At 42.7% G+C, this 26929-nt stretch overlaps 1 protein-coding gene across 3 annotated transcripts; it reads left to right on the top strand.

Moving 5' to 3' along the window:
- Window positions 1-26929, top strand: LOC121545917 (LHFPL tetraspan subfamily member 4 protein). Of its 3 annotated transcripts, none has more exons than XM_041856836.1 (4): window positions 1-1099; window positions 25185-25424; window positions 26464-26480; window positions 26716-26929. In XM_041856836.1, exons 1-4 carry the CDS (start codon window positions 694-696, stop codon window positions 26773-26775), a joined length of 723 nt encoding a protein of 240 aa, XP_041712770.1. In that variant the 5' UTR covers window positions 1-693; the 3' UTR covers window positions 26776-26929. The 3 variants fall into 3 exon arrangements, with proteins under 3 accessions (XP_041712770.1, XP_041712768.1, XP_041712771.1); XM_041856834.1 differs by having other exon boundaries at window positions 26464-26492; XM_041856837.1 differs by lacking the exon at window positions 26464-26480.

Below are 26929 nucleotides of genomic sequence, written 5' to 3'. Positions count from 1 at the left end.
CACGGAGAGACAGGACGACGAGGGGAGAGGCAGGAAGAGGGCGTGAGACAAATAGGAAAAATCACAATAATGGAGTGGCGGCGGAGGAGGTCGGTTTCGCGAGCTCGGACTGGTCATAGTTGACGTTTAATTTTATCAAAATTGGATGTAAATTATATCTTTAGGGACTGTGCACCGATATCTCCACCTCAAAGAAGCCCTCCACGGATGCCTCAGATGCTACACGTAAACGGGGGATCCACCACTGGCACTAGGCAACGGCTTATCATTTCTGGTGGGCTTGGATGAGAATACTAAAGGACATATTTTTAAGGTAGCATTAGTTGAGGAGATTGCAAAACCGTTTTTCTGTGAAATATCCTATTTCGGACTCCACTTCTCTTTTCTTAGGAACGATGTTGAATTACTTGCCTTTGTAAGTTATTAATTAACAGTATTATACATACATGTATCTATTCAACAATGTGTAGGCTTGTAGGTTCGCAGGTTGAATCTACAATGATTAGGTAGCCAAAATAAATAAACAAAGGCTAGTCAATAATAATAATAATAATAAATCAACGTATTTTCTTAATGGATTTATTCTGAATAGCTACACTGCTATCACATTTACAAGCACAGCTTTGACAACCGGAGACGCGCAAAGACTGAGTGAGTCATTAAAATAACGAAAAGAAAGCTATAGTGGAAAACATGTTGCCTTCACAAGAAGCCGCCAAGATTTACCATGATAACTACATGCGGAACTCCCGTGCCATCGGGGTACTCTGGGCGATATTCACCATATGCTTTGCTATCATCAACGTGGTGGTCTTCATTCAGCCCTACTGGATCGGGGACAGTGTGAGCACGCCGCAAGTGGGTTACTTCGGCTTGTTCCACCAGTGCGTTGGAAGAGGACCTCCCAACCGAGAGCTCACCTGCACGGGCAGCTTCGCCGAGTTCAGCTCCATCCCCTCCGGCGCCTTCAAAGCGGCCTCGGTATTTGTGTTTCTGTCCATGGTGCTGATTCTGGGCTGCATCGCCTGCATGGCGCTCTTCTTCTTCTGCAACACCGCTACCGTCTACAAGACCTGTGCCTGGATGCAGCTCCTATGTGGTAAGTAAAACCAATGGCAACTCAGTTACACAATATTGTTTCAGTACATGAGTATATTAGGGAATATGATTTTCACTGGTATGTCACAGACGACTGAAAACACATGGATCTGCAACACTGGTTACAAGTTACATGCAAACAACCATGTCAAAGAAATTGCAACATGCTGCTTAGGGCTGTTGCTATTGCTAAGGATGATAGGTTAGATCTAGAGGCAGACTAGATTCACCTTGCTACAAAATCATTTTGACTCCACATTTCTACACAGATTCCAAACTCTCCTGGCTTACTGGGAGTGGAAGTTGGATGTCTTCATGTCATTTTCCAATCAGTCATGAGTCATGGAACTGTGGAAGGAAGACAGATATCATATAGGCTGCCACACTGACCCACAAATCAGTCAAAAAAACAGCCAACACACTACAAAAGGCCTCCTTGTGTTGGGTGGATGCATTCCTTCAACCATGACCTAACCATATAGAGAGCTGCCCTCCTGATAAATAGAAGAAACCGGTAGTCTATGGAACTTAATTCACTCACTCCCACACAGATCTATACCTCAAGGACCTCCCAGAACAGATTATAACTTCATCAATGCAGGTCGTTCCATTTAATTTCAGCAAGACACCCACCATCTCAGATCGTTTTGAAATGGTTTATGTAGTTAGAAAAATATAAGATACGCATTCCTGCAACATTATTTTGTTGAAAGACAATTTGAACTCTGAGAAATGTAGCTAATTGATTGCACCCAAATTGGACATTTCAATTTGTAGGATTCATACAGTGCCTTCAGAAAGTTTTCACTCCCCTTGACTTTTTATACATTTGTTGTGTTACAGCCTGAACTGAAAATGGATTACATTTAGATTTCATGTCACTGACACAATACCCCATAATGTCAAAATTGAATTCTGTTTTTAGAAATGTTTAAAAATTAAGTACAGATGAAAAGCTGAAATGTCTTGAGTCAATAAGTATTCAACCTTTTTGTTATGGCAAGCCTAAATAAGTTCACGAATAAAAATGTGCTTAACAAGTCAAATAATAAGTTGCATGGACTCACTCTGTGTACAATAATAGTGTTTAACATGACTTTTAAATTACTACCCCATCTCTGTGCCCCACACATACAAACATCTGTAAGGTCCCTCAGTTGAGCAGTGAATTTGAAGCACAGGTTCAACCACAAAGACCAGGGAGGTTTTCTAATGGTTCGCAAAGAAGAACACCTATTGGTAGATGGAAAAATAAAATAAAATAAATAGCAGACATTGAATTTCCCTTTGAGCATGGTGCAGTTATTAATTACACTTTGGATGGTGTATCAATACACCCAGTCATTACTGTCACGACTTCCGCCGAGGCTGCCACCCCTCCTTGTTTGGGCAGGTTTCGGCGTTCGGCGTCACCGGCTTACTAGCTACTGCCGATCCATTTATCATCACTCCATTTGTCTTGTCTTCAATCACACACACCTGGTCCTTATTCCGTCATTAGTCATGGTATAAGTGTTCCCTCTGTTTCCTTGTCTGTGTGGGTGATTGTTTATTGTGGAGGTTTGTGAAGCTCGTGTATTGTGTATCGACAGGAGTATTTTCCCGTGTACCTTGTTTTTCCAGTGTGCCTGTTTTGTGCCCGGGAGTGTGTTTGACGCATTTCTGCGTAAACCTGTATTTTGCGGATTAAAGCCTGTTATTCTGTGATTTACCCTCCTGCGCCTGACTTCTTCAACACCACCTCATCACAATTACAAATGATACAGGCACCCTTCCTAACTCAGTTGCCGGAGAGGAAGGAAACCGCTCAGGGTTTTCACCATGAGGCCAATGGTGATTTTAAAACAGTTACAGAGTTTAATGGCTGTGATAGGACATAACTGAGGATAGATCAACAACATTGTAGTTACTTCACAATACAAATATAAATTACAGATTGAAAAGAAGGAAGTCTGTACAGAATAAAACATATTCCAAAACATGGATCCTTTTTACAATAAGGCACTAAAGTAATACTGCAAAACATTTGGCAAATAAATTACATTTTGCTGAATACAAAGCGTTATATTTGGGGCAAATCCAACACAACACATCACTGAGTCCCACTCTTCATATTTTCAAGCATGGTGGTGTCTGCATCATGTTATGGGAATGCTTGTCATCGGCAAGGACTCTGAAGTTATTTTGGATAAAAATAAACTGAATAAAGCTAAGCACAGGCAAAATCCTAGAGAAACACTTGGTTCAGTCTGCTTTCCAACAGACACTGGGAGACAAATTCAATTTTCAGCAGGACAACTACCTAAAACAAAAGGCCAAATATACACTGGAGTTGCTTACCAAGATGTAATTTAATGTTCCTGAGTGGCATAGTTACAGTTTTTACCTAAATCTGCAAATACACTGGCTCAAAAAAATTAAGGGAACACTAAAATAACACATCCTAGATCTGAATGAATGAAATAATCTTATTAAATACTTTTTTCTTTACATAGTTGAATGTGCTGACAACAAAATCACACAAAAATTATCAATGGAAATCAAATTTATCAACCCATGGAGGTCTGGATTTGGAGTCACCCTCAAAATTAAAGTGGAAAACCACACTACAGGCTGATCCAACTTTGATGTAATGTCCTTAAAACAAGTCAAAATGAGGCTCAGTAGTGTGTGTGGCCTCCACGTGCCTGTATGACCTCCCTACAACGCCTGGGCATGCTCCTGATGAGGTGGCGGATGTTCTCCTGAGGGATCTCCTCCCAGACCTGGACTAAAGCATCCGCCAACTCCTGGACAGTCTGTGGTGCAACGTGGCGTTGGTGGATGGAGCGAGACATGATGTCCCAGATGTGCTCAATTGGATTCAGGTCTGGGGAACGGGCGGGCCAGTCCATAGCATCAATGCCTTCCTCTTGCAGGAACTGCTGACACACTCCAGCCACATGAGGTCTAGCATTGTCTTGCATTAGGAGGAACCCAGGGCCAACCGCACCAGCATATGGTCTCACAAGGGGTCTGAGGATCTCATCACGGTACCTAATGGCAGTCAGGCTACCTCTGGCGAGCACATGGAGGGCTGTGCGGCCCCCCAAAGAAATGCCACCCCACACCATGACTGACCCACCGCCAAACCGGTCATGCTGGAGGATGTTGCAGGCAGCAGAACGTTCTCCACGGCGTCTCCAGACTCTGTCACGTCTGTCATATGTGCTCAGTGTGCACCTGCTTTCATCTGTGAAGAGCACAGGGCGCCAGTGGCGAATTTGCCAATCTTGGTGTTCTCTGGCAAATGCCAAACGTCCTGCACGGTGTTGGGCTGTAAGCACAACCCCCACCTGTGGACGTCGGTCCCTCATACCACCCTCATGGAGTCTGTTTCTGACCGTTTGAGCAGACACATGCACATTTGTGGCTTGCTGGAGGTCATTTTGCAGGGCTCTGGCAGTGCTCCTCCTGCTCCTCCTTGCACAAAGGCAGAGGTAGCAGTCCTGCTGCTGGGTTGTTGCCCTCCTATGGCCTCCTCCACGTCTCCTGATGTACTGGCCTGTCTCCTGGTAGCGCCTCCATGCTCTGGACACTACGCTGACAGACACAGCAAACCTTCTTGCCACAGCTTGCATTGATGTGCCATCCTGGATGAGCTGCACTACCGGAGCCACTTGTGTGGGTTGTAGACTCCGTCTCATGCTACCACTAGAGTGAAAGCACCGCCAGCATTCAAAAGTGACCAAAACATCAGCCAGGAAGCCTAGGAACTGAGAAGTGGTCTGTGGTCACCACCTGCAAAACCAGTCCTTTATTGGGGGTGTCTTGCTAATTGCCTATAATTTCCACCTGTTGTCTATCCATTTGCACAACAGCATGTGAAATGTATTGTCAATCAGTGTTGCATCCTAAGTGGACAGTTTGATTTCACAGAAGTGTGATTGACTTGGAGTTACATTGTGTTGTTCCCTTTTTTTTTTGAGCAGTGTATATGGCAAGACTTAAAAATGGCTGTCAAGCAATGATCAACAACCAAGTTTGAATAATTTTTTAAAGAATAATGGACAAATATGGTACAACCCAGGAGTGCAAATCACTTACAGACTTAATCAGAATGATTCACAGCTGTTATAGCTGCCAAAGGTGATTCTAACATGTATTGAAAAACAAATATCTTCCACTTTGACATTACAGAGTATTTTGTGTAAATCATTGACAAAAAATGACTATTCAAGTAATTTTAATCCCACTTTGTAACAGAACAGAATGTGGAAAAAGTCAAGGGGTGTGAATACTTTCTGAAGGCACTGTATAATATTCATTAAATATAATACCCAACATCCGATTTGGACCAAACCACATCTTAATAATGAATAAAACGGTGTTTCTATATGAAACGGTTTTGTTATATTTCAGTCTTCTGTGAGGTATATAAAGTGTAATATTGGGATGCAAACTCAACATTTAATACATTTCAACTCTATATCTGACATGGTACAGGTGTCTTCTTTTGTAAGCCCATAACCATGTGTGTGAGGTGTATACTTTTGTTACAAAGTAGATTTGTTTAAGACTACCAAGAAACACTGTGTCGTAAAAATTTTGAAAAGCATAATTTGCTTTGTCATTACGGAGTATTGTGTGTAGGCCAGTGACAAAACAAATGCTCAATTAAATCCATTTAAATTCATTCTGTAAGACAACAAAATGTGGAAAAAGTCAAGGGGTGTGAATACTTTCTGAGAGCTGTCATTTGTTGGACTATTCGAGAAGATTTGGGTTACAGCATTCGGTAGCTAAGAGAAGGACAAACTGAATTGCTTTCATGGAGGACTGGCTTGACTTGTGAGAATGACCACACAATGTATTTTCATCATGAGCAAAAGCTATTGGTTTTCTACACAAAGTTGAAAAAAAATGTTGTGATCCATTTAATAAACACAAGAGACCAGAAGAATGTATACAATTGTGTGGCAGTAACAGCCGGAAGAGCAGCATATGTGACTCGTTTCAGGAAACTAGCTGTTTGTCGCGCGTCACTACTTCACAGGAGAGCCATTTGAATGTAAACTTAAAAAAAAAAAAAAAAATCTGTTTTTTTGGCAGAAATGCCTTCTGGAACATGTGAACTTTCATGTGCCTTAATAACAAACTTGTATGCCATCTGTAAATATGAATAAATAAATAAAATTACGAGCCTAGTTGGTTTAGCCACAGAAAAAGACAGCAACCTTCCCGCTAGCCAAGATTGGCTGAGATAATGAGTGGGCTGGACATGCCGAGAGATGAGTTCGGATTGGTCTGCCATGTAGCCCGCTTCTGTCTATTACATGAGCTGGTTAGTATGTGTAGATAATCCTTTCTAAAGAGGCTTTTTTTGAAAGATATCACGTAGTAGAACTGCATAAGTGTTGCTCTCCACTTTCTGGAGGACCGAGTTTTGAAATCAGTGGAATTAGAGTATGAGGCTAAGGAGATGGAGAAAATTCTGGCGTTTGATTGCAAATATGCAGACAGAGTCGAAAAGAGAACACACAGAAGGCTGTTGTATAAAACAACTGTCTCCGGATTATATATTCAAACGAAGGCAACCATGGCATCCATGACAGAGAAAGAGAAGCATCCATCCATGTATATGGGTAAAATAGTCTAGCTAACTACATTTTCAGATATGACACATTTTGTCAAAAAGTCATTTTTCATTTCAAGTTAAAGTGTACTGTTAGCTAGCTAGCTGACATTAGCTGGCTGGCTCGCTAGCTAACGTTACGTGTCTGAGATCTGTGTAGTTATATTATTAATATTGCAGATCCATTTGCATTGCTAGGTATAGCCTAATGTTAGCTAGCTAACATTGAACCTGGTTGGTTAGCTACCTGTAGATTCATGCAGGGTAGTAACGTTATGAGTTGGGATTATGGTTCATTGTTTAGCTAGCTAGCTACATGTAAAAACAAAAGACTCCACTATGCATGTAACCATTTCAATAGAATGTTCATGATGTCACTGCGACAACTGTCAATAGACGTAGCTGGTAAATTCGCTCTGGCTATGTACTCCAATTTCAGAGCACTCTCGTCTGAGTGTGCCAGAGCACAGAATAACTGACGAATTTATGAACGCTCAACACCCGTTGAATATGGCCGATGTCAGTAAACGTTGGCAAAAAGGCGTAATTCAATTGTTGCCAGCAGCACAGTTGCAGTCACCAACGCTCTGGATAACATAAAAACAGCCTAACCAGCTCTGCTAGGATGAGTAAAAGCTGTGAGCTGTTATCTCATTTGTTAATGGAAGTATCTAGCAAGCTAGCCAACATTAGCCAGTTATCTTGGGTGCTTCACTGCTGTTGTTAGGTCAGACTCCAAGATGGCATAGCAGTGCGGTCGTGTATTATGTTGTGTCCTCGTGTAAATAGCCTGTTTTTTTAGTTTTTTTGTATTTTTCGTATATATTTCTCTATCTCACTTTCCATCCTTAGCTAAATATACTTTCCTGCAACCCGCCTCACCCAATGTGGAACGGATTCTATTATTTCTTCATACCTTTTATCAAGAACCCACGGCTGAAACTAGCCAGCTAGCCAGCTAACTAACTACCTGCTATTAGCTATTGCTATTAGCCACCGTTAGCGGTCTTCACCACTGTCCGTGGCCTGCACTACCTACCAGCCAGCTCTAGCCTGGACGATTATCGGCCAGTCTGCTGTAGCAGCCTACAAATTGCTCCCAGACTTACCTATTGCTGTTCACTGGACCTTATGATCACTCAGCTACACATCTGATGCCCGCTGGACTGTTCCTTTTCACGGTACCCCATCCTGTTTATCTGTTTAGCCTCAGCCCAAACTTTCATCGCCATTACCAGTTGTTGTCTTAGCCCTCTCGAATAACACCTGTGATTGCGTTATGCCTCTCGCCCATGTCAATATGCCTAGCCTATTGCTGTTTGGGTTAGTTGTTATTGTACTATGTCACTGTAAAGCCCCCAGTCCCGCTCAATCTGCCTCAGATAGCTTCTTTGTCCCACCCCCCATACACGCGGAGACTGGCTCAATCGGTACCTCCAGTGATGCTATCTCTTTCATCGTTACCCAATGCTTAGGTGTACCTCGACTGTACTCATATCCTTACATATCCTTGTCTGTACATAATGCCCTGAATCTACTCTACAACGCCCAGAAATCTGCCCCGTTTATTCTCTGTACCCAAAGCACTAGAAGACCAGTTCTTAAAGCCTTTAGCCATATACTTATTATATTCCTCCTCTGTTCCTCTGGTGATGTAGAGGTTAACCCAGGCCCTGTAGCCCCCGGTATCACTCCTACTCCCCAGGCGCTATCATTTGTTGACTTCTGTAACCGTAAAAGCCTTGGTTTCTTGCATGTTAACATCAGAAGCCTCCTCCCCAAGTTTGAGTTATTCTCTGCATTAGCACACTCTGCCAACCCTGATGTTCTAGCAGTGTCTGAATCCTGGCTTAGGAAGGCCACCAAAAATTCAGAAGTTTCCATTCCGAACTACAACATTTTCCGTCTAGGTAGAACTGCCAAAGGGGGCGAAGTTGCAATCTACTGTAGAGATAGCCTGCAGAGTTCTTTCATACTATCCAGGTCTGTGCCCAAAGAGTTTGAGCTTCTACTTCTAAAAATCCACCTTTCCAGAAATAAGTATCTCACTGTCGCCGCTTGCTACAGACCTCCTCAGCCCCCAGTTGTGCCCTGGACACCATATGTGAATTGCTTGCCACCCATCTATCCTCAGAGTTCGTACTGCTTGGTGACCTAAACTGGGATATGCTTAACACCCCGGCCGTCCTACAATCTAAACTAGATGCCCTCAATCTGACACAAATTATCAAGGAACCTACCAGGTACATCCCTAAATCCGTAAACATGGGCACCCTCATAGATATCATCCTGACTAATGTACCCTCTAAATACACCTCCGCTGTCTTCAACCAGGATCTCAGCGATCACTGCCTCATTGCCTGCGTCCAAAATGGGTCCGCGGTCAAACGACCACCCCTCATCACTGTCAAACGCTCCCTAAAACACTTCAGCGAGCAGGCCTTTCTAATTGACCTGGCCCGGGTATCCTGGATGGATATTGACCTCATTCCGTCAGTAGAGGATGCCTGGATGTTCTTCAAAAGTGCTTTCCTCTTCTTCTTAAATAAGCATGCACCATTCAAAAAATTCAGAACTAAGAACAGATATAGCCCCTGGTTCACCCCAGACTTTACTGCCCTTGACCAGCACAAAAACATCCTGTGGCGTACTGCATTAGCATCGAACAGCCCCCGCGATATGCAACTTTTCAGGGAAGTCAGGAACCAATATACACAATCAGTTAGGAAAGCAAAGGCTAGCTTTTTCAAACAGAAATGTGCATCCTGTAGCACTAACTCCAAAAAGTTTTGGGACACTTGTAAATAAAAGCACCTCCTCCCAGCTACCCACTGCACTGAGGCTAGGAAACACTGTCACCACCGATAATCTACGATGATCGAGAAATTTCAATAAGCATTTTGCTATGGCTGGCCATGCTTTCCACCTGGCTACCCCTACCCCGGCCACCAGCTCTGCACCCTCCGCTGCAACTTACCCATGCCCCCCCGCTTCTCCTTGACCCAAATTCAGACAGCTGATGTCCTGAAAGAGCTGCAAAATCTGGACCCCTACAAATCAGCTGGGCTAGACAATCTGGACCTATTCTTTCTAAAATTCTTTCTAAAATTAGCAGCCGAAATTGTCGCAACCCCTATTACTAGCCTGTTCAACCTCTCTTTCGTATCGTCTGAGATCCCCAGAGATTGGAAAGCTGCCGCGGTCATCCCCCTCTTCAAAGGGGGTGACACTCTAGATCCAAACTGTTACAGACCTATATCCATCCTACCCTGCCTTTCGAAAGTATTTGAAGGCAACGTAAACAGATCACCGACCACTTCGAATCCCACCGTACCTTCTCCGCTATACAATCTGGTTTCCGAGCTGGTCATGGGTGCACCTCAGCCACGCTCAAGGTCCTAAACGATATAATAACTGTGATTGATAAAAGACAGTACTGTGCAGCCGTCTTCATCAACCTGTCCAAGGCTTTTGACTCTGTCAATCACTGCATTCTTATTGGCAGACTAAATAGCCTTGGTTTCTCAACTGACTGCCTCGCCTGGTTCACCAACTACTTTTCAGATAGAGTTCAATGTGTCAAATCGGAGGGCTTGTTGTCTGGACCTCTGGCAGTCTCTATGGGGGTGCCACAGGGTTTAATTCTCGGGCCGACTCTACTCTCTGTGTATATCAATGATGTCGCTCTTGCTGCTGGTGACTCTCAGATCCACCTCTATGCAGACGACACCATTTTGTATACATCTGGCCCTTCATTGGACACTGTGTTAATAAACCTCCAAACGAGCTTCAAACGAGCATTCAACACTCCTTCTGTGGCCTCCAACTGCTCTTAAGCGCTAGTAGATCTAAATGAATGCTCTTCAATCGAACGCTGCTTGCACCCGCCCGCCCGACTAGAATCACTACTCTCGGCGGGTCAGACTTAGAATATGTGGACAACTACAAATACCTAGGTGTCTGGTTAGACCGTAAACTCTCCTTCCAGACTCACATTAATCTCCAATCCAAAGCTAAATTTAGAATTGGCTTCTTGTTTCGTAACAAAGCCTCCTTCACTCATGCTGCTAAACATGCCCTCGTAAAACGGACTATCCTACCGATCCTTGACTTCGCCGATGTCATTTACAAAATAGCTTCCAACACTCAACTCAGCAAATTGGATGTAGTGTATCACAGTGCCATCCGTTTTGTCACCAAAGCCCCATATACTACCCACCATTGTGACCTGTACGCTCTCGTTGGCTGGCCCTCACTACATATTCGTCGCCAAACCCACTGGCTCCAGGTCATCTATAAATCACTTCTAGGCAAATCCCCGCCTTATTTTAGCTCATTGGTCACCATAGCAACACCCACCCGTAGTATGCGCTCCAGCAGGTATATCTCACTGGTCATCCCCAAAGCCAACACCTCCTTTGGCCGCCATTCCTTCCAGTTCTCTGCTGCAAATGACTGGAACGAACTACAAAAATCTCTGAAGCTGGAGACACTTATCTCCCTCATTAACTTTAAGCATCAATTGTCAGAGCAGCTTACGGATCACTGCACCTGTACACAGCCCATCTGTAATTAGCCCACCCAACTACCTCATCCCCATATTGTTATTTACATTGTTATTTATTTTGCACATTTTCACCCCAGTATCTCTATTTGCACATCATCTTCTGCACATCTATCACTCCAGTGTTAATACTAAATTGTAATTATTTTTGCACTATGGCCTATTTATTGCCTTACCTCCATGACTTACTACATTTGCACACACTGTATATAGATTTTCTATTTTCTATTGTGTTATTGACTGTACATTTTTGTTTATTCCATATGTAACGCTGTGTTGTTGTTTTTATCGCACTGCTTTGCTTTATCTTGGCCAGGTCGCAGTTGTAAATGAGAACTTGTTCTCAACTGGCTTACCTGGTTAAATAAAAATATTATATAGTGTGCAAATCCTGGTACTTTCACACTAATTTATGGGGGGAAATGCAAGCGACTTCAATGGCTAATTTCTCTGAAAAAAAACATCACACAATTCACTGAGAATACATGACATAATATTAATCATTGTTAAGAAAATGTTTGGTCCAAATCTGATGTCAGGTACTATATTTATTGAATATTATATGAATCCTATAAATTGAAATGGTCAATTTGGGTGCAATCAATAAGCTTCATTTCTCAAAGTTCAAGTAAACTTTCAACATAATAATGTTTCAGGGATGCAAATCTTATCTGTGTCTAACTACAGAAACAATTTCAGAACAATCTGAGATGGTGGGTGTCGAAAACCTCTTTCTTGTGCTTTTTGAGGTGGAACGAATCTTGCGATACGCACAAACGTGTGGGAGTAAGATTACCTCAACAGTCAGCAGACTGAGAGCAGAAAAATATCAGCAGTTTAATTTTTTTCTGTTTGTATTGTTTTCTTCATCTGTCCACTCTCCTTTCTGATCTGCAGAGTCAGTTTGTTTGGTTGGTTGGTTGGAAGAATGTTCAACAATCAGCAAGATGGAGGAACAGAAAATCCATGAAATAATATTGCCATACTCTTAGGATGCCAGGACACTCACTATGCATTCTTATGAAAAGAGACAAAAACATGCATGCAGCTACAGTGGGGAAAAAAGTATTTAGTCAGCCACCAATTGTGCAAGTTCTCCCACTTAAAAAGATGAGAGAGGCCTGTAATTTTCATCATAGGTACACGTCAACTATGACAGACAAAATGAGAAAAATAAATCCAGAAAATCACATTGTAGGATTTTTAATGAATTTATTTGCAAATTATGGTGAAAAATAAGTATTTGGTCAATAACAAAAATTTCTCAATACTTTGTTATATACCCTTTGTTGGCAATGACACAGGTCAAACGTTTGCTTAAGCAGGGGGACACGTCTGGCACTGACAGACAAAATGAGGAAAGAAAATCCAGAAAATCACATTGTAGGATTTTTAATGAATTTATTTGCAAATTATGGTGAAAAATAAGTATTTGGTCAATAACAAACGTTTCTCAATACTTTGTTATATACCCTTCGTTGGCAATGACACAGGTCAAACGTTTGCTGTAAGTCTTCACAAAGTTTTCACACACTGTTGCTGGTATTTTGGCCCATTCCTCCATGCAGATCTCCTCTAGAGCAGTGATGTTTTGGGGCTGTCGCTGGGCAACACGGACTTTCAACTCCCTCCAAAGATTTTCTATGGGGTTGAGATCTGGAGACTGGCTAGGCCACTCCAGGACCTTGAAATGCTTCTTACGAAGCCACTCCTTCGTTGCCCGGGCGGTGTGTTTGGGATCATTGTCATGCTGAAAGACCCAGCCACGTTTCATCTTCAATGCCCTTGCTGATGGAAGGAGGTTTTCACTCAAAATCTCACGATACATGGCCCCATTCATTCTTTCCTTTACACGGATCAGTCGTACTGGTCCCTTTGCAGAAAAACAGCCCCAAAGCATGATGTTTACACCCCCATGCTTCACAGTAGGTATGGTGTTCTTTGGATGCAACTCAGCATTCTTTGTCCTCCAAACACGACGAGTTGAGTTTTTACCAAAAAGTTCTATTTTGGTTTCATCTGACCAAATTACATTCTCCCAATCCTCTTCTGGATCATCCAAATGCACTCTAGCAAACTTCAGACGGGCCTGGACATGTACTGGCTTAAGCAGGGGGACACGTCTGGCACTGCAGGATTTTAGTCCCTGGTGGCGTAGTGTGTTACTGATGGTAGGCTTTGTTACTTTGGTCCCAGCTCTCTGCAGGTCATTCACTAGGTCCCCCCGTGTGGTTCTGGGATTTCTGCTCACCGTTCTTGTGATAATTTTGACCCCACGGGGTGAGATCTTGCGTGGAGCCCCAGATCGAGGGAGATTATCAGTGGTCTTGTATGTCTTCCATTTCCTAATAATTGCTCCCACAGTTGATTTCTTCAAACCAAGCTGCTTACCTATTGCAGATTCAGTCTTCCCAGCCTGCTGCAGGTCTACAATTTTGTTTCTGGTGTCCTTTGACAGCTCTTTGGTCTTGGCCATAGTGGAGTTTGGAGTGTGACTGTTTGAGGTTGTGGACAGGTGTCTTTTAAACTGATAACAAGTTCAAACAGGTGCCATTAATACAGGTAACGAGTGGAGGACAGAGGAGCCTCTTAAAGAAGAAGTTACAGGTCTGTGAGAGCCAGAAATCTTGCTTGTTTGTAGGTGACCAAATACTTATTTTCCACCATAATTTGCAAATAAATTCATTACAAATCCTACAATGTGATTTTCTGGAAAAAAAAATCTCAATTTGTCTGTCATAGTTGATGTGTACCTATGATGAAAATTACAGGCCTCTCTCATCTTTTTTAGTGGGAGAACTTGCACAATTGGTGGCTGACTAAATACTTTTTTCCCCCACTGTATTTAGGCTTGCTATAACAAAGGGGTTGAATACCTATTGATTCAATACATTTCAGCTTTTCAATTTTTTATTAATTTGTAAAAAATTTGAAAAACCTAATTCCACTTTGACATTATGGGATATTGTGTGTAGGCCAGTGACCAAAAATCTCAATTTAATCCATTTTAAATTCAGGCTGTAACACGACAAAATGTGGAAAAGGTCAAGGGGTGTGAATACTTTCTGAAGGCACTGTATGTGTTTGCAATTGAGGCCCTTTCCCATTCCCAGTGGCTAATGGATCAGCTCCAACTCGGTACAGGGTATAGCCTTGTGATGAGGCTGCCTCTGCTGCCCTGTGTACAGGTGAGAGGCCTGATAGTGTTGGCTATGGGTCTAATGCTCTCACCACTGAGGAGATGATAGTTTAATCAGCTGCTGTATCCTGGGCTGTGGCATAGTGCCGTGGCAGAGCGTGGTGCCAACAGCGGGCCGGGCCTGGGAAGAGGACAAAATGGACCAGCTGCTCCTCTCAGTGCCCATGACCTTCCTCATGGGGAGTACCATCATGGTTCTCCTCTTCAGTCAGGAGAGCTCAGTGTTATATGTTGTACTGTATATACAAAACCATAAACTGAAAAAGGAATACACATCTTTTCTCTGTCTTTCTCATTGAGTTTATAGAGGCTTGCGAAAGTATTTCCCCCCCTTGGCATTTTTCCTATTTTGTTGCCTTACAACCTGATTTTTGGGGGGGTTTGTACCATTTGATTTACACAACATGCCTACCACTTTGTAATATTTTTATTGTGAAACAAACAAGAAAAAAGACAAGACTTGAGCGTGCTTAACTATTCAATACTTTGTAGAGCCACCTTTTGCAGCAAATACAGCTGCATGTCTCTTGGGGTATGTCTCTATAAGCTTGGCACATCTAGCCACTGGGATTTTTGCCCATTCTTCAAGGCAAAACTGCTCCAGCTCCTTCAAGTTGGATGGGTTCCACTGGTGTACAGCAATCTTTAAGTCATACCACAGATTCTCAATTGGAATGAGGTCTGGGCTTTGACTAGGCCATTCCAAGACATTTAAATGTTTCCCCTTAAACCACTCAAGTGCTGCTTTAGCAGTATGCTTAGGGTCATTGTCCTTCTGGAAGGTGAACCTCTGTCCCAGTCTCAAATCTCTGGAAGACTGAAACAGGTTTCCCTCAAGAATTTCCCTGTATTTAGCACCATCCATCATTCCTTCAATTCTGACTAGTTTCCCAGTCCCTGCCGATGAAAAACATCCCCACAGCATGATGCTGCCACCACTATGCTTCACTGTGGGGATGGTGTTCTCGGGGTGATGAGAGGTGTTGAGTTTGCGCCAGACGTAGCGTTTTTCTTGATGGCCAAAAAGCTAAATTTTAGTCTCATCTGACCAGAGTACCTTCTTCCATATGTTTGGGGAGTCTCCCACATGCCTTTTGGCGAACACCAAACGTGTTTGCTTATTTTTTTCTTTAAGCAATGCCTTTTTTCTGGCCACTCTTCCGTAAAGCCCAGCTTTGTGGAGTGTATGGCTTAAAGTGGTCCTATTGACAGATACTCCAATCTCCGCTGTGGAGCTTTACAGCTCCTTCAGGGTTATCTTTGTTATTTTTATTGCCTCTCTGATTAATGCCTTCCTTGCCTGGTCTGTGAGTTTTGATGGGCGGCCCTCTCTTGGCAGGTTTGTTGTGGTGCCATATTCTTTCCATTTTTAATAATGTATTTAATGGTGCTCCGTGGGATGGTCAAAGTTTCGGATATTTTTTTATAACCCAACCCTGATCTGTACTTCTCCACAACTTTGTCCTTGACTTGTTTGGATAGCTCCTTGGTCTTCATGGTGCCGCTTGCTTGGTGGTGCCCCTTGCCTAGTGGTGTTGCAGACTCAGGGGCATTTCAGAACAGGAGTATATACAGTTGAAGTCGGAAGTTTACATACACCTTAGCCAAATACATTTAAACTCAGTTTTTCACAATTTCTGACAAAGAATCATAGTAAAATTCCCTGTCTTGGGTCAGTTAGGATCACCACTTTATTTTAAGAATGTGAAATGTCAGAATAATAGTAGAGAAAATGATTTATTTCAGCTTTTATTTCTTTCATGATATTCCCAGTGGGTCAGAAGTTTACATACACTCAATTAGTATTTGGTAGCATTGCCTTTAAATTGTTTAACTTGGGTCAAACATTTTGGGTTGCCTTCCACAAGCTTCCCACAAGAAGTTGGGTGAATTTTGGCCCATTCCTCCTGACAGAGCTGGTGTAACTGAGTCAGGTTTGTAGGCCTCCTTGCTCGCACACGCTTTTTCAGTTCTGCCGACACATTTTCTATAGGATTGAGGTTTTGTGACAGCCACTTCAATACCTTGACTTTGTTGTCCTTAAGCCATTTTGCCACGACTTTGGAAGTATGCTTGGGGTCATTGTCCATTTGGAAGACCCATTTGCGACCAAGCTTTAACTTCCTGACTGATGTCTTGAGATGTTGCTTCAATATATCCACATAATTTTCCTTCCTCATGATGCTATCTATTTTGTGAAGTGCACCAGTCCCTCCTGCAGCAAAGCACCCCCACAGCATGATGCTGTCACCCCTGTGCCTCACGGTTGGGATGGTGTTCTTCGGCTTGCAAGGACCCCCTTTTTCCTCCAAACATAACGATGGTAATTATTGCCAAATAGTTCTATTTTTGTTTCATCAGACCAGAGGACATTTCTCCAAAAAGTATGATCTTTGTCCCCATGTGCAGTTGCAAACCATAGTCTGGCTTTTGGAGAAGTGGCTTCTTCCTTGCTGAGCGGCCTTTCAGGTTATGTCAATATAGGACTTGTTTTACTGTGGATATAGATACTTTTGTACCTGTTTCCTCCAGCATCTTGACAAGGTCCTTTGCTGTTGTTCTGGGATTGATTTGCACTTTTCGCACCAAAGTACGTTAATCTCTAGGAGACAGAACACGTCTCCTTCCTGAGCGGTATGATGGCTGCGTGGTCCCATGGTGTTTATACTTGTGTACTATTGTTTGTACAGATGAACGTGGTACCTTCAGGCGTTTGAAAAATTATCCCAAGGATGAACCAGACTTGTGGAGGTCTTGGCTGATTTCTTTAGATTTTCCCATGATGTCAAGCAAAGAGGCACTGAGTTTGAAGGTAGGCCTTGAAATACATCCACAGGTACAACTGCAATTGACTCAAATGATGTCAATTAGCCTATCAGAAGCTTCTAAAGCCATAACATCATTTTCTGGAATTTTCCAAGCTGTTTAAAGGCACAGTCAACTTAGTGTATATAAACTTGACCGACTGGAATTGTGATACAGTGAATTATAAGTGAAATAATCTCTCTGTAAACAATTGTTGGAAAAATTACTTGTGTCATGCACAAAGTAGATGTCGTAACCGACTTGCCAAAACTATAGTTTGTGGAGAGGTTGAAAAACTAATTTTAATAACTCCAACCTAAGTGTATGTAAACTTCCGACTTCAACTGTATACTGAGATATTGTGACAGATCATATGACACTTAGATTGCACACAGGTGGACTTTATTTAACTAATTATGTGACTTCTGAAGGTAATTGGTTGCACCAGATCTTATTTAGGGGCTTCATAGTACGCACCCCTTTTCCTATATTTATTTTGTATAATGTTTTGAAACAAGTTATTTTTGTAATTTCACTTCACAAATTTGGACTATTTTGTGTGTGTCCATTACATGAAATCCAAATAAAAATCAATTTAAATTACAGGTTGTAATGCAACAAAATAGGAAAAAGGCCAAGGGGGATGAATACTTTTGTAAGGCACTGTATGACAGGATCTCTGAACTGCTTGTCCTGCTCCATCCTCTCTCCGGCGAACGTTCCTTTAAAGTGCAACTGAACGCAAAAAATAGCTTCTCTGGTTAAAAACTGCCTATTTTGCATCAATATTCATCAGAATAGTTTTTTCCAGTGCCAAAATTTACTAAAATGTGTAAGTAGGATAATTTCATAAGGTCAAAATATTCCAAAACTGAGTTTTGTGAGATTTGTGTAACTGAGGATGTCACATCTTACATGAGGGTTGGGTTTTGATTTCAATCCTGCCCACACAGGACCACTGCCTGGCACATTCTAATTACGGCTGTCAGTAATCAAATCATCCGGATCACAGCTGCCCGGTGTGCTGCAGTGCACACTATCCAATCGCTCACCAGAATCAACCAGTAACCTGCTAATTTATTTACAGCCAGCCGAACTAACCATTAGCACGCAGCGCCTCAGACATTTTTTAGACATATATGCAAGACATCGTCGCAAATGTTATGTTGAAAGAACAAGATTCGTTTTTCATATACGGCTCAGGTTTTTTCTCCAACTGAAATATCCTCACATTCATGTGCTAAAGTTAGCACAAACACAACCTTCATCAAAGATAGCTACATCTAGAAAGCAGTAAATGCAGTACGCTCAAAGCAGGATTCCCTGACTAACCACGTTCAGTTTTGTCATGCCGCGTCATGCGGTTGCTAAGCCATTTCGTACAGTGTCCAGAAACGGAAGAAGAAGCGAGACATCCCTCTCCCTCAATTTTTTCTGGTTCATATACAGTCAATGACCTAAGCAGACCAGACCCAGCTGCTAATGCATTGGTGCCTATGAGAGAGCAACCCTGTAAATGTTTTCCCCAATGGTAAACGGCCTGAGTGGGACATCTTCATTTATTCACCATCTTTGCGGTGGCCTGTTCTGGATGGTGGCTGAAGAGGGACAAACATCATTACTGCCAGTATATGATATAGCAAACATAACACACCCACATAGAGCAACACCCCCAAGAAACATGTCTTGTTTGTCTTAATGAGTACCGGAAAAGCCCAGGTGGAATCGGTAAGTTCAGCCCCTCTTGAAGTCATTTCGCTGGTGCCCTGCAACTATGTTAGACAGAAGGAGGAGAAATCAATCACACACTCCATGCCAAACACATCGAGAGAGGGATGGATAGCATACTGACCGAAATTGAAAAAAACAAAAGGCCATGCAAATGTATACGATAGCTGGTCTCCCAGAAATAAAAGATATGCTAAATGTATGTGTCCCCCAAAAATAATAGCACATAACTTACAAGAGGATAGCCTGATTTCTACTGGCCAGTGGTTTCTAACTCTACACCCCATCTCCCATAGGTCCTCCATCATCTCATCTCTCCACTCATGTCCTGACCCTGTCTCCCTGAAATATTAAACAGAACTAAGTATGACACTGCCTGGCGTTCTGCTCCACTCTACTCAGTGTACAACTAGCTACTCCTGCAGCAGAATACCATATTTCTTTTAAAGAGACATTTCACACAAAAACTATCTTTTGGTATTTTCTTAATTATTCCACTGTTGATACGGTCCCAAAATGTTTTGCATGTCAGCAGTCAAGTTATCAAGATATTGGACTTTTAAGAGAAGCAAAGTGTCATTGGCCACATCATCATGATGATGCAAAATGCATCATATGATGCAGAAAATACCAAAATATAGTTTTTGAGTGAAATGTCTCTTTAAGCTCTTCTACTGTTTCTGTCCCTGAGCAAGGTCCTGAGGCTGAGAGGCTGACAAAATGAAGCAGCAGATTCTACAGGAAGTGTACATTGTAGTATTTTATTGATCACATGAGGCCAGACAATATACAGGTGATTATCCAACTTTAAGGCAAAGGTAGCAGAGCTGTGACTATAATAGCAGGAACAAGCTTTAGTGCTGTATATTACTGAATGGTACCAACAAGCATTCATGGTTTCATGTTTAAGTTGACCTTGAATCAGATAGAAAACAAGTTCAAGCGTTGACACAATGGAGAGTGGAACAGAATGAAACCAAATGCGGATCTGCTTCCACATGTGGTCTTCTGTAGCTCAACTGGTAGAGCACGGCGCTTGTAACGCCAAGGTAGTGGGTTCGATCCCCGGGACCACCCATACACAAAAAATGTATGCATGCATGACTGTAAGTCGCTTTGGATAAAAGCGTCTGCTAAATAGCATATTATATTATTATTACATACCCTGGATGAGATGAGAAGCTCTGAACCAACATAACTTGTTGTACAATGGGATTCCCTTCACCCGTGGCCATGCTTTTGAGCACTAGGCTACCAGGGGGATTTGAACATGGCACTGAGCCACTGCGTTTGATAGCCCACGTGTACCTCTCTTTCTCTCCATCTCTCTCTCTCTCTCTCTCTCTCTCTCTCTCTCTCTCTCTCTCTCTCTCTCTCTCTCTCTCTCTCTCTCTCTCTCTCTCTCTCTCTCTCTCCATCTCTCCATCTCTCTCTCTCTCTCTCTCTCTCTCTCTCTCTCTCTCTCTCTCTCTCTCTCTCTCTCTCTCTCTCTCTCTCTCTCTCTCTCTCTCTCTCTCTCGCTCTCTCTCTCTCTCTCTCTCTCTCTGTGTGTCTCTGTGGTGTTTGATGTATGTCAGCCTCATGTGTGAGATGTTATATAACAGGAGAGGCAGCTCATTATGATGATCTTATTCCTCTGGTCCCCTTCAGGGAGATGGCTTCCTCACTTTAATACCCCCATTCATTCAGTACCAGCAGGGGTGTTTTGTTTTTCCCTGTGTTAACATGTTTTTGTGTTCTACCTGTGTTACTGTAAAAGTGTTCTACGTGTGTGTATGTGTGTATGTATGTATGTATGTGTGTGTGTGTGTGTGTGTGTGTGTGTGTGTGTGTGTATGTGTGTGTGTGTGTGTGTGTGTGTGTGTGTGTGTGTGTGTGTGCGAGCGTGTGTGCATGCGTGTGTGTGTGTGTGTGCATGGTTGCCGAATTGATGAGGAGGATTCCATTTCGTTTACAAGTTGGCCCCTTTTTTGCTGTTTGTGAAAAAATAAATTGCGTTGCGTTTCTGTGTTTGTGTCTGTGTTAGTGTATGTGTTTGTGTATGTGTTAGTGTATGTGTTAGTGTATGTGTTTGTGTATGTGTTTGTGTATGTGTTTGTGTATGCGCGAGTATGCGGATAAGTGCATGTACGTGCAAGTGTTTTCCATAAGCTTGCAAAAGGAGGTGTAACACGTCGATAAACAGAAGTATAAATAAAGGAGAGAGTCTATCCCGGGAGATCCCATGCTTTCTCTTTGCCCTGAGATTTCTGCCCAGGCTTCCCTGAAATGCACATGTTTTAATTATCAGATGCAAATAAATAATTCCAAAGTCAACGGGGCCCTACTAAAAATAATCTGCCGAGTGAATAATATATTCTTTTTGACCCATATTTGCATTGTCCCTCCTGAGAGAGAGAGAGAGAGAGAGAGAGAGAGAGAGAGAGAGAGAGAGAGAGAGAGAGAGAGAGAGAGAGAGAGAGAGAGAGAGAGAGAGAGAGAGAGAGAGAGAGAGAGACGGAGAGAGAGACGGAGAGAGAGATTGGAATAAAAATTAGAGGATTCACTTGCTCAGGCTTTATAATCATTCTGGAGGCTTTTCCTTAGCTTCACTGAAAACCATTCTCAAAAAGCAGGGAGGGAAAATAACTCAGTTCCTGATAGTTTCTTAAGGGGTGATTGTGAGTAGCTAAAACAGAGGGAGTTGTGGTTTCGGGTGTGTCAGTGAATAGTTAGGGTAACCTTATATTGCCCACCCTGACTTTTCCCACCCTGCTGGGTACCCAGGGGACTGGAGCTGGGCACTTGACAGCATATGTGTTGCGACTTTGACTTGGAACGGTGGAGAGCTGGGCACAGAGGGGTTTGAATGAGTTGACACCTCAGGTCCAGACTTAGGAGCCACTTTGAAAAAAGGGAACGCCAGTCAAGTGGAGCAACAGACGGACCAATAATGAAACAGATTGCCCTCTCAGCGTTGATTTAAGGGCTGCCAAGGTTTGGGGCTGGCCAGTGGCAGAGGATAGATGATTTATTGCATTACGTTGGTCTGCGAGATCACATAGATGATACAGACCCAAACCACTGTGTCTCCACTGCTGAAAACCTCACACTCTCAGGAGTTAGTTACGTTTTCATTACAGTTTCTTAAAAGTAACTTGTGAGTATGAACTGAAAAAGCACCCACAATCATAAAGTTCCAAATGGGTTTTAACAGTGTAATAATGCTGTAATCCAGAGTGATTTAGAAGTTGTAACTCAACTGTAACTCAACCACCCCATGTGAGTCTGTCTGGTCCCGTGTAGCTCAGTTGGTAGAGCATGGCGCTTGCAACGCCAGGATTGTGGGTTCGATTCCCACGGGGGGCCAGTATGAAAATTTATTCACTCACTAACTGTAAGTCGCTCTGGATAAAAGTGTCTGCTAAAATGACAAAAAAATTAAATATGTATTTTGACAGTGTGTTTGTCCATTCAGAGAAAATAACACAGAAAGCGAAGAGAAAACAACAATGCCAAAGTCTGACAAAAGGGTATCAGAACTGGGCTTCTAGCCTGATTGCCAAATCACAAAAATACATTTGATAGTAATTGAATTACCCTCTTGGAGAGGAATAGAAACAGCTGTCCTTTTCCCCCTTAGAGGTGTTTCTCTATTGTCTCCTTAATTAAAACTGTACTAAGGTCATTGACACCGACAGGGCAGACTGTATTTTCATATGACCTCCTGCCTTTCATATGACCTCCTGCCTTTCATATGACCTCCTGCCTTTCATATGACCTCCGGCCTTTCAATTGACCTCCGGCCCTTCTTCTCCTTTTCTGCATTTCCCCTGCCTCAGGAAGAGACGTAGAGAGAGATAATTTGTGTTCTGAGTGACATTGTAGCATGTTTTAAAAGCTCATTTCAAAGCATATGGTATACATTTGAGATTATTCAATTACAGCACTTGACAGACTGTTTGACACTTTCATTTGACTTATTGTAGCTCTGGGGCCACACAACATTGCGTTTGAATGGTTAAGAGAAGAAACCACTCCAGAGTAATTATGATCAAATGGGGCCTAGAGCTCTCATCATGATAATATGACTAGATGTATAAAGTGCAGCACATATTTTATTTGCTAACAGTTTAAACACATGCCCACAACATAAGGCTAGCCATAATCTACACATTCTTTACTTCCAGAATTTTTTTTGGGTTTTGCAATTCTCACTTAGGCCTTTTCAGCCTCGTGGCCCTTTGTACTCCAGGATATTTTGAATGATCCAGATCTGGCTTGCCAACATTACTGCCCTCAAATGTCAAAGGGCATCAAGCTGATGGGTGTGAGAATAAACCCCATGGTGTTGCTAGGCCCACAGCTCCCAGAGCTCGTAGTGACATTCTTCGTTACACAGCGTGAGCTGCTTCAAATGCTCACATCTCAACCGAACTGCCCAGGTCCACTACACATGGTAGCATACAGACACTAAAGGCTCCGAATTTTTCCTTTGAATTGGGGTCTTTTGGAGTTTATTATTTAGTCGTGAAAGTAAGCGATGAGATGCAAGGAGGTGAAAAAAGAGAGAGAGAGGAAAGAGAGGGAGAACAGGAATGTGAGAGAGAGAGAGAGAGAGAGAGAGAGAGAGAGAGAGAGAGAGAGAGAGAGAGAGAGAGAGAGAGAGAGAGAGAGAGAGAGAGAGAGAGAGGGAACTAAAAGTGGGCCAGCTCTACCGCTATACTCTGTAGCTCTGTCTCCTCCTCGCTCCTCTCCCTGGCTGCTGCCTTTGAAGTTCTCTGTACAAGTTCAGAAATATCTTATGAGGGGGGAGAAACAGAGGGGAAAAGAAGAGAAAAGACAACTTCAAAGCGCTTGGATTTTGTTTCTCAGAACAAGATATTTGTGGTGCAATGATTTTCAACCTGGGGGGCAGATAAATAAAAGGGGGGTGAGTGGGCCTGAAGGCCAGCAGGCCAGCCAGGAGGGGGAGGGATATAGCACACACTGCTGAGTGTTACTCACCAAACCTCAGGGGAAGCTTTACAGGGCTGACTGAGGAGGAGAAAGACCCTTCCAATAGAATTGTGTGGGGGGGTAAAGGGTAAATTAGCATTTCTACATTTAGCTGGAAGATGAAAAGTTATTATTAGAGCGTTTCAGGCTCATGTCTTTTCATCCTAGTGCATGTGTCTATGTTAGCGGTTGCATAATGCCATCGTTATCAACTGGACTGTCTGAGCTCAGCGTCGTTGATGGATGAGCTGTTTGGTGTTTGGGAATAATGGGAAGCCGTGTGTTTGGCGCTGCTCAGCAGTATTGGGTATATCATCTGGGAGGCCGTCTTACAAGCTCATTAATATGGGATCAGCAGAGGGGTTGCAGTGAGCTCAGCAGCAGCGAGGCAGATGTGGTGGACTCAGGCACTCCGGGACAGAAGAATGAGAGAGAGTTGGGGACTCAGAGAGACCCAGAGTCCCAGAGCTGAAAGATAAACAGCAGCAGGAACATCAGCAGAAAATACCCTCTTCCATCTCACCAACCCCCTGAGAGCCAGGCACAGGGATCTTACTTACTCTCTCACTCAAAGAAAAGTGACTCATGACTTCTATGTGATTTTCCATGCCAATGCTAATGTCTCCTTTATGTCTCTAAAACATTATTGCAATTACAGCAATTATGGTTGCATTTTGTTATCCAACACACATAGCCTACACTGTATTTGGACCATAGAGATCACAACGTTGTATCTGTGCCAAGTATGGCATCTGTGAAAGCATGGACAGTGCCATTGAGGCTATCTCCATTTTAAAGTAGTTCAAAAAAGTGTAAAGCTAATATCTGCAGTGCTGGAGTCTGGAACCAAATCTTGTGTCATTCATTTATTGTGGCCAATAGATGGCGGTCATATAGCTTAAAGCCATTTACAAACTAGGCAAACCAATTTGAAGAAGACAATGCTCTGATCATTGGCTGATCACGCCCAACCCATAGGAATCGCCACTCAGTTGACTACTTTAAAATGGTGGAAACCCTCAATGGTAATGTCCATGCAAAAAACACTTATTTACATGTAATGATCTCTATACATCTCTATGATTTATACTGGTCTTTTGATGACAATGTAATAAACGTTTACCTTTTGAATCATGCATCCATGTTTTTCATAGACTATAGCTCCTAAACATCCTCTCTCTCTTCTCTCTCTCCCCCAGCTGTATGCCTGGTGTTGGGCTGTATAATCTTTCCAGACGGCTGGGATGCAGAGGTGGTGCGGGACCTGTGTGGGGAGGAGACGGGGAAGTATACCCTGGGTAACTGCTCTGTCCGCTGGTCTTACATCCTTGCTATTATCGGCATCCTGGACGCCCTGATCCTCTCCTTCCTGGCCTTCGTCCTGGGAAACAGACAGAACAACATGTTCCTGGAGGAACATAAGGCTGACAACAATAAAGGTGAGGGATGGATTAGACCAAGACAAGTCTGCGTCTGAAATGACACCATTTTCTCCTTACAGTGCACTTATTTTAACCAGGACCCATTGGGTTCTGGTTAAAAGTAGTTATGTCGGGAATAGGGTGCCATTTCAGACACACACAAGCAATAACCAAAACCCATCATATCTATAATTAATCAACATGTACGTTGGTTTCCAAAGTCAGATAGATTTTCCTGTATACAAATTAGATAGATTGCATAACATGCTCTGAGGGTTGACATGATTTCAGAATTATAAAATAATACATCTGATATTGTTATTCAGTCTATCAGTGTAACTTATTGCACTCACCATGGAACTGCATGAATGAGGGTAGGAATGTCCACCAAAGTCTGTTCTCACTGTTTGCACAGGATTGCATCAGACCTGTCTGTTCATATTGAGTTATCAGAACGGAGAGACGTTCGTTCAGGGGACCTATGAAGAGCTTGATGTCAGAACCTAATTTGAAGTGTCGTCTTATGACAGAAAAGTAATAGAGCCCTCATTAAAAATTTTTTTTTTTAGTCATTTAGCAGACGCTCTTATCCAGAGCGACTTACAGGAGCAATTTGGGTTAAATGCCTTGCTCAAGGGCACATCGACAGATTTTTCACCTAGTTGGCTCGGGGATTAGAACCAGCAACCTTTCGGTTACTGTCACAACACTCTTAACCACTAAGCTACCTGCCGCCAACTCATGAAGATGTTAACTGTCTGATCAGAGGATTACACTGTTTGGTAGGGAAATGCCAAAGTATCATGATTTCTTTATACTACTATACTCTCTATAGTGGTTTCCATGGTTACTCACCAGATTTCAGTGGGATATGGCAGTATCTATATATCATCTGCAGTGTCTCTCTCACCACTCATCTGATTAACCCTGCACTAACTCACTGATATAGATTATACTGTGTGTAATATTGTATGTGCTGTACAGAGCTGCAACAAAATATTTACAGTATACATTTTTTACATTCAGTTTACAACAATATTTTACTTTGTTCTCGCAGATTTTGCTGTGTCCGGGGTAAGTGACTTCGTAAGTGAACTGTACACAGTGTCATGGCTTTGTGCACGGTGCAGTTATTGTCTAAATTGATCAGTGTGTTTGTCGCATTAGTCCTGTCTTGTATAATATGTGTTTGGCTGAATAAGTTCAAAGCACTGTATTGTTGTGTATTGTAAAACATTGCTATATAATTGTTATTATTTCAATATCCTTACATGATGTGCTGTTGTGATACTTTTTTTCTTGCCCTTAGATTGAGGTCCGGGACAGAAGAAGCGACCCAAGGTATGTTGGAGTCCAGCGGTTGTACTGATGGGATCTTTGCCATGGATGACCCCCTCTCCTCTACTCCCTGTCATCCAGTCATCAGGCTATATGTGCAGACCACATGTATAGATGTAGGATCTTAATTTTAGCCAGTTTGCTACAGCAGGGAAATAATCCTGCAGCAACAGGAAATGTGAATT

This window comes from Coregonus clupeaformis, chromosome 30 (assembly GCF_020615455.1).
Source record: "Coregonus clupeaformis isolate EN_2021a chromosome 30, ASM2061545v1, whole genome shotgun sequence".
Lineage (NCBI taxonomy): Eukaryota > Metazoa > Chordata > Actinopteri > Salmoniformes > Salmonidae > Coregonus > Coregonus clupeaformis.
This window is presented reverse-complemented; position numbering and strand designations above follow the sequence as displayed.